The 12,243-nt window shown below is 47.1% G+C and overlaps 1 protein-coding gene and 1 long non-coding RNA gene across 2 annotated transcripts; both read left to right on the top strand.

The window, feature by feature from the left end:
- The first annotated feature begins 453 nt into the window (after positions 1–453).
- LOC119329208 lies at positions 454–1,342 on the top strand. Its single transcript, XR_005159343.1, has 5 exons — positions 454–539; positions 622–752; positions 840–921; positions 1,008–1,140; positions 1,230–1,342. It is a non-coding gene; the product is annotated as an uncharacterized LOC119329208 (long non-coding RNA).
- Positions 1,343–5,251: 3,909 nt separating this feature from the next.
- On the top strand, positions 5,252–9,613 carry LOC119330434. Its single transcript, XM_037603538.1, has 4 exons — positions 5,252–5,297; positions 7,828–7,989; positions 8,173–8,369; positions 8,957–9,613. Exons 2-4 carry the CDS (start codon positions 7,839–7,841, stop codon positions 9,431–9,433), a joined length of 825 nt encoding a protein of 274 aa, XP_037459435.1. The 5' UTR covers positions 5,252–5,297; positions 7,828–7,838; the 3' UTR covers positions 9,434–9,613.
- The last annotated feature ends 2,630 nt before the right edge of the window (positions 9,614–12,243 follow it).

Raw genomic sequence — 12,243 nt, 5'->3', positions numbered from 1 at the left:
CTCTGCTATATCTCTGTCACCTGCTGGTTCTGACTTGTTATTTGGCACCTATACAACCACTATGTGAAAGACACCCACATACATGTATGGCCGGCTTCCTCATGAAATGGCAAACCACTTTAAAGATGTGCTGGAAGAAGGGAAGGTTTACTTGATGAAGAAATTTCTCTGTCCATCAAGGACAATCTACAAGGCTGCCAAGAGCCCATACATGATGCAATAAACTCTCGGTTTAGTGACATCATTCCTCAGCAAGGCTTTGAGGATGACTACCCATACTGCACCTACAACCTCACATCCTTTGCAAATATCCCAAAGCCAGGTGGCAACAATCCTCATTTCCTTGGTTGGTCATCCTATACTGATCCTATGCATACATTCTCATGCTTTAACCTTTTGTTATCTCACATCATTTTGATTTTCTTCATTGTAGATGTGATCAGGCGAATCACTACGGTGACAGATATAATAACTGTGCACTCTCAGCATCAGGCACAACCTTCAGACACCAGGACTATTGTTCTCCTCCAAGATCAGTCGTAAGTTCTCTTCTTGTTTTATATTTGTTTCCCTTGTGCTTTGCTATTCACACTTTACTCACTCGCCATTGCCTAAATGTAGCGGTCATGAACTAAACCTTGTTCTTTGGGGTGAGCGTGCAAACGAGTTTAATGCTGAAGAGGTTCGCGCTACAAGTGAAGCAGGCCCTGTGATTGCAATCTTTGTAGGGACACTGCCAAAAACATACCATGGTAATTCTGCTGTCTGTATCCCGGTGCTACATCCCTTTGCTCTATCCTGTGATCATGTGTGTTGTAATGGTTTGTCTGTTTCCATAGGCGTTAAAGGCCTAAGTGGCAGCTCCGCATGTCGTTGGTATATTGATGAGGACTTTCCAGAGCTAAATGTCTTTCGTGCTAGGTGCATCTTCTTTTCTATGAGTTACCCACTGTTTCCTATTTAGATTGTTGTTGTTTCTCATTACCTTGGATCATCTTCTCCCGCAGCCTTGGACAAGACATTGCTCCTGTGACTGCTAATGTCCAAGGAGAACAGGCTATCATTGCAACACCTGTTCGTGAACCTCCTGTTGAAAGTACTGCTGGAGAGCTTCTTGCCCTTGACCCTTTTGACAATGAGGTATGCTTGTTCTGTTCTCTGTTTTCAAGCTCTTCCTTTGCTATCAAGGCATTCCTACTACGGGCTCTAATGTTGTTCCATTCATGTAGCGGAAACAATTCATTTGCACTGTCACTATCTGACGGTTAGGCCCCCTACGCCACCTAGGTCCAGCGAAAGTTGGCTTTTTTATTGATGTCGAGGAGGAGCGCGGGCACACAAGCTATCAGCGTCACATGCAAAGGAGGAGCTCCGCGTCGCCTGCAAGGTGGAGCATGCTGCATCCCCGTCGCCTACGCTATCCAGGTCGCGGCCGAGATCTGCAAGGACGAGCCGCAGTTCAGTCCTCTTTGTCGATGGCATTGTCCTCGCAGTGGCAGCCAAATTGCAGGCGTCGACTCCAAGGTCAAGATGCAGCAGCAGCAGGGGCAGGGGAGCGAGGTGGCGGGCGCCGTGGTGGTGGGCTCGTCTTCGAGGCACTGGGGGTCGTCCACGGCGTCGTCATCCTTGTGCTGGCGGCAGTTCCTCGTTCAGGCTGTGGCGGCTCATCCATGCGCGCCTCCATCTTCCCCTGCTGCGTCGATGGTGGTACACTCACCACTCTTCTTGCTTCTCTACCTGCAGGTACTCCAGAGTGAATTACCAACGCCAGCCTGTGTTCTGAACATGTGTGATCTTGCTGTAGTATTACACATGTTTGTCTGAAATTACTCATACTGTAGTGTTACACATGTTTGCTTACTCTGGTGATCTTGCTTACTCATCTCTGCAATTACTCATGCTTATTTGCATTGTTCTATATATGGATGTCTTTTTTAAACTTTAAGTTTCTTGAAGGAGCAACATTGTGTGGCCTAGATCGTTAGTAACAGTCCTGTTTAATTAAACTGAATTTCAGCAAGTTTTTAGAGTACTCTTGAGTATACACTGAGTAGCCCTGGAGTAATATACACTGAATTTAAACAAGTTTTCAAACTCCAAATTTAAACAAGTTTAAACCTGTTTCAGGTCACTCAGGGCCGAGCGGGCAAAATCGGAGGCCCGGTACGAAACTCTAAAATGGGCCTTATCTCACTAAGGAAAACACTACATAAACATAATATCTTAGATACCAACTGGAAAATATAAAAATTGTACTTATTATTGATTGTATGGTCTTCAGTCTTCACTTAAACAACATCATTCTTTTAGTGTTCTTTGTAATAAAATCCTCAATAATATCCTCATAATCAATCTTGTCCAATAGATTACTCTCCAGTGCTATTGTGGCCAAATGAGTGAGCCTTTTGTTGTATCATGGTAGTGCGCATATAGGACTTGAATAGCTTCAATTTAAAAAAGCTTTGTTCTGCCGAAGCAACAGTCATAGGGATAGTCAACAGAACTCTATATGCAATACATGCATTGGGGAAACAATCATGCTGCTTTAAAAACTTTAAAATTTCAACTGGCCCAATATTTTCCTTTGGCATGAAATTTTGAAGAAACATCAACTCCGCATAAAGTTCATTAGAATCACCAACGTCTGCAATAGGTGAAGTATTCAAGTTAATATCAGTATTACTAGCCCCAATGTCATCACAATTTTCTTCACTCTCAACATTATTTTCTATCTCTGTCTCGACATCTCTAGGGCTAGGATCATTGTCAACATTATTATCCGGAGCATGCTCTCTATCAACTGACTGATTATTAGAGGACACTTGTGGTTTTTTTTATGACAAACTTATCCATATCTCCTTTTTTGAGACAGAGTTAAATCCTCTATTTTTTGTTTTTTCAAACGCTTTTTGTAACCAGATTCATGTTTTCTAAATGCAGACATGACTTGGATCTTGCAATACTAGACACCTAATAGATGAAAAGAATATTAAAATTAACTGTAAGATTTTGGAAGAATCAAACAGCTGGCAGAAATCAAAATTCAAAGTAAAGGGCTCACAGGATTACTAGGTATTGATCCGACGACGCTTAAAAAACGGAGATCGGGAGATTGGACTGAACTTTCCTTGCCTTTCAGGTGATTCAGTTCAGGTCCTCCCTGTCGGCTGTTGTCCTCTTGAATCCTGAAAAGGACCTACATCGTTGGAAGTTGGAATGGAATCATGAGATTTGTGAGGAAGGGAAGGAAGGATTTGTGAGGAAGTTGGAATGGACCTACGGTGTTGATGGTGCCTTGTGCCCTTGTGTCCATCCTCACTTATACAAAGATCACGCGGAGACTTGGTAAAGAAAATGAAAACCACGGAGGCGTGCATGCAGAGACGGGCAATAAGAAATAAGAACAGTACGCAGAGAAAGGTTTTTGTTTGGAGTCGAATAACGTGGAGCCAAGAAATTAGAAGCTGCGTACTAACAACATCTACAACTGGATGTTCCAAATGCTCGGGCGACCTGTCTGGTCACTGTCCAGATGTAATTTGTCACTCAACCGATGTCCAAAAAGCAGATCAAACATTCAGGCTGGCTGGCAAACCCCATATCTAGCCCATATGTGGGACGGACATGGAGGCATGTCCACCATGTCAGATTCGGTCCACTATGGCTCATCCGATCCCACATAAATTCATCCACATCTACACTGCGAACCAAACCTGACCAATTCGTTCCATTCCACTCTTCTCCGGCTAACTCCGACTGTCTCTAACATGGTAGGCAGCGGATATGACTCTGAGAGGTCCAGATCCGTCGACTGGGACCTTGTCCTTGCATTCTTTAGGAGGAGAGGGTGGTCCATGCGGCTCTCTCCCACTCACGGGAGGAGTGCGCTTGACTGCGGATGGACCCATTCTGGCGGGAGTCCACCATGTCTGTGCAAATAGCGATTGGATCCATCAGGGCTTGTGGTGGGAGGCGATGTACCCCTACCTCGCCAGACGCGGTGCGGTCCGTCTGGCTCACGAACTCCGGGATGGTGGCGTGGCCCTTTTGGTGGCACGCTGTCCATGCGAGGCTGGGCTCCAAGGCGGAGGTAAATGCCGGCATGGTGTACGGCCAGCACGCTGTGGAAGCGAGGCATGCTCGCCATGCAAGGCACCATGCGTGGATGGTGGCGAAAGCTCTAGTGGCTAAGGTGGTGGAGGTGGAGTCGCATGTCGCTGGGTCCGACCACCCGGTCACGTCCCTCATTGACCAGTGACGTTGAGGCCATGGGCTCCGACGAGGAAGAGTAGGGCATGGGAGACGACGGCGCCTCGATTCCCGTGAGCCGTCTATGTCCCATGTCCTACTCTACCTCATCAGCGACCGCACCTTCACTCCGAAGGGGCTCAGCCGGCTGCCGGATAGGGACACGGAGGAAACAACAAGGACAACAAAAAATTAGAATAGTTTTACATTGCGTATAATTATATGTATTTGATGATTTAAAAATAAGGTATCCCGTGGTGGAATCGAATATGTACGTGTTGATCTGTCACTGTCTACGTGCGCGTCCGCAAAGGTTTAGAGGCTAGATTTCGCTAGTTGTGGTGGTAAATGCTCTAATGATCCATTGCTGGTTATTTCGCAAGAAAAGAAAAAAAAATCATCTATTGCTGGTTGGGCTCACCTCCCGATAGAAATGAAAATGGGCCGAGATAGTCGTCACAACCTTTGCCATTTCCCCACCCCTTCGTTGCGTGTCTCCCTTTCCCGCCAAAACGCTAAGTTGATGGGGAAACAATTTCCTGGAAAAAATGTTTGAGAAAAGGCAAAAAACAAAAGATTTACATATAATAATAATAATAATTATAATTATTATTATTATTATTGGCATTTGACACAATTTTCCCTTCCCACCACATGGATTCAAAATCGAGTTGGAAGAGGATTATTATTGGCACCCATCCATCCTTCCATCCATCCATCCCACTGCACATGGCGACCGGCGGAGGACCGGTAAAAAGGCTGGGCGTACGTACGTACGTACCGAGACGCGGACACCCGCTACGCAGACACTTGGGTCACTGACGCCTTCCCCCCACCGAGAGCGCGGCCCACCGGTCGGCGAGGGTCTGCCACGACTCGGCTCCCTCCTCGGCTGTATCCCCCATTCTCCTTTCTTTTCTCTTGAAGAAACCCATTTGCCGAGACAGACAGAGAGCCTACGCACTGCGGGAGGGAGGAGGGAGGGCGGGGGGCGGGCGGCGGCGGCGGGATCGAGTCGGGGGAGCAAGGCGACGGCGGCCTTCAACTGGGTACGTTGCTTTCCCTCACCACCGACGCCCGGCGGCGGCGGCGGCCCGTATCTTGCTCTGTATGCTTTTTAGATCCGTATCGCGATGGCGGAGAGAGAGACGCTGGGAGCGGCAGCTCTGTTCCTTGCTTGGAAGAAGCGATTTGGGACGGGGAAATCAGCCAGCTTTTCATGGCGACGAGAGGCGCACGGACGGATGATGCAGGGAAATCAGCCAGCTTTTCATGGCGACCTCCAGGCGGCCCCTTGACGGCGGCGCGGGTCCAAAACAAGACGGTGGAACCCCTCCTCTTGATGCACGCCCTCCTCCGCGCCGGCACGGCAGCGACCGCCCCCTCACCTCACTCCTCCTCCCCCGGCCCGGCACCGACCGGACAAGGAGACGACTTGTATCATCTGAAAACCCCATTCCCCTACCTGTATCGTCAACAACCTTGGTCCCAACTAGTTCATCTGCCTTTGCTCACATACACCCCTTTCTTTGTCTGCCTTGCTTATGAGCCCCCTTGTTGCTCGTAAGCAAGTGCGTTTTTCTTGGGTCTCAAAGCAGCTTCCTTTTGTAAAAGGTTGCTAAAGTAATTCAATTTCCTCCATTATGTTCAAGTTCATGGTGATTACAAAAAGAATTTCATTTTTCTTCGAAAGGGGGAGTGCCCAGATCTCTACATAACAAAAAAATCTTCATTTTTGACCGGGTTGTTGCTCCGTTGGCGTTGGCTCCTCCATGGGGCCTGGTTCAACCAGTGCGGTGGAGGCACGCCTGCGGCCATGACGGCGTGTGGCTCGCCAGAGGACACCGGAGCCCGTTGATCTAGGCCTGCGCTCGTACAATTTGTGCTGGCGATCCTCATTTGGGGCATTTCAATTCCAGAGGCAGCCGCGTAGACCACCTACATCCACCAGGAGGGTCACCTCCACTGGCTCGGTCTCCTCTACCGACGTGTAGACGGGCGTGTTGGCAATGCCAACTTCACACGCTGTGGACACAGAGGATCTTCGTGTCTGCATGGCCCCCGGCTCAGGCGGAGTTGGTGCTAGCTGTTGTAGGGGATGACACACATAAGCGTGGTCGGTCTAGTCGGTGAAAACCTCCCGCGATGTTATGGGGAACCGGTGCGCTTACCTGCCCTGATGTCATCGGCTCATGTGTCGAATTAGGGATATCTAGCGAATCTGGTATGCGTGACGGCAATGAGCGCCGTCGGGTTGCTTGATGGTGGCATGAGGAGTGTCTACTCAAAGTCGTTGGGGCGGATCTAGGCCCATGTAGGCCTTCAACCCATGGTCGGTTGCATGCGGCAGTTCTAGAGTGTGTGTCGGCGGCGAGTGCTTGTGGTGCGAAGGGCTTCTCCTAGGAGCCTCAAGCTCGCACTTGGGTTCGGATGGCCCTGCAACCCATGGGCGTAATAAGATGTCACAACCGGCGATATTTGGTGGCAGAGCTAAGGGTTGGGGGCATTAGAGCCCGTGCTTGGCACAGTAGCAGATGTCAATATGGCGAGTGACAGGTGTCGTGTGGATCAACCTCGATGTGTGGCCCCTCCCGACGTCTCTAAGGCAATTTTTCGAGTCGGCGAGTCGTTCTAGGGTAGCCACTCTTGACTAGTTGTGACTAGTCAAGACTCATGGTCTACTAGTCGACATGAGTCAAGCAATAGGTACAGAGAAGATAGTAGTTATCAGAGGTGCAGTAGACTAGGAGGAGCCGATGGCAATCAGGGGAGGAGTAGACCAGCAACAACAGCAACCAGGGGAGGAGCAACAACAACTACTGGAGGAGCAGCAACCAGGGGAGGAGCAGACCAGCTTGCGGCGGCGCCGGCTGGTAGGATTGTAGGACGATGGCAACGGCCAAGGCAGAGGGTCGCGTAAGCCATGATAGGTATGGGTCGGGGGGAAAACTGAGGCGATCAAGGACGTTCGACTCAAAAAGCTGGACTAGTCGAGACTAGTCGATTGAGTCGCTCGACTTAGCCAATTAGTCGAGTTGATATGTTGATTTGACCTTGCAGCTAGTCGTGACTAGTTGTTCGACTCGAAAGCCATGATCTAGGGTATTTGTCGGCAACGATGCTTGCTGGATTAGGCTGATCTAGCATTGTTTCGGAGATGTTGTATGGAGGCATGTCCTTCGTGGATGGCCTTGGTTTATTTTATTTTTGCAAGCCTATTTGATTGGTACAATACTGGGCTTTGTTTGGCATTGTTTTATAATTAATAACATATGACTGTCCAATACTGGGCTTTGTTTGGCATTGTTTTATAATTAATAACATATGACTGTCCATCAACCAGTACAGAGAAAGGCTGGTGGTATATCCTCCTTTTTGAAAAAAAAAATCTTGATTGAGGTCAAGTGCAATTGAGATGAAATAAATATATTACTCGATATTTATGGACCCTTAAATCTATCCATTGGCATTGCCCTTTTCCATTTGACGCTTATTTTTCTTTATATCAAGTAACTTCCGTAAATTTTAATTTGATCATAGAAATATTATCAATGAAGCTGACTTTCACTGATTATGCAGGGATAGGCGATATGCCCTTTGTTCCCCCTGCAGATTCATTGTACCATCGGTACTTTCAAGCGCATAGAAGGGTTACGTGGGACAGGGTGAGAGTACCGGACAAGGAGGGAACACCTGGTGGGATAAAAGTTCTACCGCCGGAGCGAGATCAAAAAGGATTGCGTAAGTGCCATATCCATTTCTACCTAGTATACTACTCCCTCCGTCGCATAATATAAGAGCGTTTTTACACTAGAGTATCCGCCGGAGTAGTATTTTGGAATCCAGAATGTATGCCATATTATTTGTTGTAATATACCTAACAATCAATCCATCAATTGCAACTTAACTAATCTTTCACTGCAGCCACATGTATTTATGAGGCAATGATGGCATGGATGGAATCCCACCTGAGGCTTAAAGGAGTAATTGTCCGCTTATCATCCAAGCATCTTCAAGACCAGGAGCAAGCATTAGTGAGTGGAGATACTGACAGGACAGCGCGCTGCATGAAAGTGGTCAGCTCTACGGGTATTCTGTCTGAGGATGATTATGAAAATCAGGTGACTGCCTAATTGTTCATCTATTGATTCTCGTTACCCAATGACTAATCTGGTTTACTAGCAATGTCCCATTACAAATCAATTTTATTGCTAACAAAAAGTACATTGTGCTTCATTGGTTTGCTAGTAATGTCCCATCAGAAATCAATATTAATCTGGTTTACTAGTAATGTCCCATCACAAATCAATTTTATTACTAATCTGGTTTACTAGTAATGCTTCATTTTTGTTATAGAAATACCAGGATTTGATTGACTTATATTTTATTAGTGATTCATTGTGCTCGAGTCAGTCTGTTATTATTCGCAAGAAAAGAAGTCAGTCTGTTGTTTTTAACCATCATGAGTGATGTTCCAGTAAAATAAGAATGCATTAGTGTGGTACATGGATGGTAAAAGGGAAACCAAGCAGATTTAGTTATCAACATTTACTACTCTGCTGATGTGCTGTCCCATCATGGTTGACTTAGAAATTACAGGAGCTTCAATACAGTTGGGGCCGTGTGCACTTAGATATAATTATCAGTATTTGGTCATTTGCCGTTGAGCTTACAAATGTTCAGCATTTGATATTCCTTTCTTTTTCAGAACTTGACTGGTATCAGGTATGTGGTGGAAGGGCTTGACTCATTCTTCTCATTGAACAAGGAGGCCATCGAAAGGGCGGTCGAAACAATGCATAGTGGCCCGCTCCTCCTTGTCTTCCATTGTGGCGAGAGCTACTACGACTACATCGCGAAATACAAGTGTAAACCAATTCTTAGTTACAAAAAATACCGCCATGAGAAAATGCTCACCCATGCCGTCAACTGCATTGGTTATGGTGTTGAGGCATTCGTGCCCAGCTGGGAGTTCCAAAACTCATATGGGAAAAAGCTTGGGCCCAGGGGTAGGCTGCTTCCTCAGAATGCAATTCGCTTGTTTGGGATGACTTGGATCCGTGCTGCGCTGAGTTCAAAGAAGAGGAGAAGAATGTTTCTCGATGATCCGGACGCTGATTTTGTCCAGCCCCCGCTGAAAAAGCCCATGCTGGAGCCACCGATCGATTGGATGGATATCGATTAGCTGATCTGTACTGTGCGTCTTCTTTTTCCTGTATCTCATTTTGAAACAGTGCCAACAGATTCGGTCTGTAACTGAGGTAACCTGGCGAAGAGAATCATGAACTGAACCAGTACAATTTTCACGATTTCGCTGATTGTATTAACAGCTTAAATTCTTACTGATGGTTTCCCGTTTTTGTCAGAAGCAGGAATGACAGGGCTTGTCCTTGACAGAAAAAGAAACAGATTTTCCCGTGTATATACTGACTACTTCACCTAGAAATATTAGATGGGACAAATGATAATAGACGAATCTGCAAACTTCAATCCTGATAGGTTGATATGCCATAGTTTTGCAGCACATGTTCTTTATAAATCTACCGCCGTATATTAGAGCAATGCTTCTGCTTCGATACACCCCCAAACACAAAGACGGATGAAATTAGCTCGTACCCCTTCATAAAAAAAGAAGACAGGATAACCTTATTTTAAAAAGTAGTTGCCTGCCCCATCGTCAGCGGTATGCGCCCGTCCTCGGTGGTACGCGCCTTTTTTACGTATAATATATACACAAGGCCCGGCTGTACGTGTGTTCCCTTGACGCCACGTCGTGCACGTAGTGGACCGCGTCGCGTCGTGTCGTGGCGTTACATCGGCCGCAGGTCTCTTCCCACGGGACCAACCTCGCATCCCGGCGGCCCGTGGAACACCCGCTGATGTCAGTTTTGGGACAAGCACGACTCTGAGGCCGTCCTTAACGAGCATTGGAGGCGGGACATCCGCGGCGGCGCACTGGGGTTGCGCGTCGGGCCCCGGGGCGTCCCCACCCGTTCTGGCGGCGCGCGGGGCACGTGTCGCCCCCCGAGCGCCCCAACCGCGCCAGATCCCGCCGAAACTGGCGGCGCTAAGAGAGGCAGTTGACCCCGAGAACACGACAAAGTGATACGTCTCCAATGTATCTACTTTTTCTAACAATTTTACTTTTGTTTTGGACTCTAATTTGCAAGATTTGAATGAAGCTAAGCTGGACTAATGTTCTTTTCAGCAGAATTACTTTGGTGTTGCTTTTGTGCAGAAATAACAAGTTCTCGGAATTGAATGAAATTTTACGGAGAATTATTTTGAATTAAATAAAAAGTATTGGCACAAAGAGTTACCAGAGAGGGGCCACCTGTGAGCCATAAGATCAAGGGGCACCCTCCTAGGGTGCGTCGTCTGAGCTTGTGGGTCCCAGAGGCCTCCGTTTGCCCTACCTCCAAGTTCATAAGTACTGTCTTCCTGAGAAAAAAAATTAGAGAGAAAGATCCTGTAATCTACTATACATGAATCACATCCTACACGTGCTGCTACGCCCATATACTATACATGAATCCCCATTTTTAGAACTGGTGTTTCACATATTTCACAAGGAAAACATGGAGAAAAGGTTGTATATGGCCAGTACTGCAAGAAATTTGGACTTGATTTTGGAACCCATTTTTCATCCAAACAGAAATTAAAAATTCACACCCCCTAACCTACAAAAAAAATGAAATTTAGCAATCCTCTAATCTTCACCTGGGGAAAATGATGCCACACTTGGACCAGTTGGTAAAAAAAGACATTTTCTCACCCCTACAGAAACAACGGGCGCCACAACCAAGCAGAAACCAGAAACAAACTACATCTACGTTCCTACATGAACATCAGTATATAATCTACTAGTCCACGACCACAAATATTATGGTACAAAGGGAGTAGTACATTACTGGATGTACATCAGTATACACGAGGCTGTGGTACATATAGGGGTGCAGGACGGCGTCCCGCAAAGTCCCGCGAAACAGCCAAGCTAGCACACAGCTAGTATAAATTAATGTGGCGCACTTCAATCTGTCTAGAACTAAAAAATTTACCATTGAATTAGAAGCGGGCCGGGTTCGGGCGCCGCCCTGCACCCCTAGGTACATACCATATCGTTGGATTGCAGGAAAAAATCACAACGGGATTCACCTCTATCACCCCCCTCTTCCTCCTACAAAAATCCAATCTAACACACAAATCTATAACTACATTTCTAGATGATCTAGCCTGCACAGAACACAAACCCTAGGTGTGGTAAAAAAAAGGGGGGCAGCCCGGTGCATATAGCTCCCGCTTGCGCAGTGTTCGGGGAAGGGTCCGACCACTTTGGATCTATAGTACGCAGTCTTTCCCTACATTTCTGTAAGAGGTTGTTTCCAGGACTTGAACGCGTGACCTCATGGTCACAAGGCAACATCTTTACCACTGCGCCAGGGCTCCCCTTCTAGGTGTGGTCAAACATGAAAGAAAAAGAGAACAATCAGATCGACCTAGCTGCCTTCTCCTTCATGCTCCCGTCCATCTCTTCTCCTAGATCGACCTGGGTGCCTTTCCATCTCTTCTCCCCAGTCGACATGGCTGCCTAGCTTCTCCTTCGTGATCTCCTGTACTCACCTCATCTCCTCTCCTCTACTCACCTCATCCCGCTGCCCTTCCATCTCTTTTCCCAGATTGACCTGCCCGCCTTCTCCTTCGTGCTCCCGTCGCTCGCAGATGGATGAGAGAAAGAGGAATAGAGTGAGAAGAGGAAATGGGCTGAAGAAAGCTCTGCCTCTCCTTTGAAAAAAAAAACAGAAACTGGCCCAAGCCCCAGGTACGACAATGAGCCACAACAAAAAACGTAAGAGAACAACGACAAACGGGCGGACGCGAGCGTTGGACGGGGATCAGAAGCTCGCACAAAAAATCAGATCAAATGATCCTGGACTTAGATGTGAGGTAGCTATTTCACATCTAGATGTGAAATAGCAAAACCATTCGAACAATACC

The sequence above is a fragment of the Triticum dicoccoides genome, chromosome 7A (assembly GCF_002162155.2).
Source record: "Triticum dicoccoides isolate Atlit2015 ecotype Zavitan chromosome 7A, WEW_v2.0, whole genome shotgun sequence".
Lineage (NCBI taxonomy): Eukaryota > Viridiplantae > Streptophyta > Magnoliopsida > Poales > Poaceae > Triticum > Triticum dicoccoides.
This window is presented reverse-complemented; position numbering and strand designations above follow the sequence as displayed.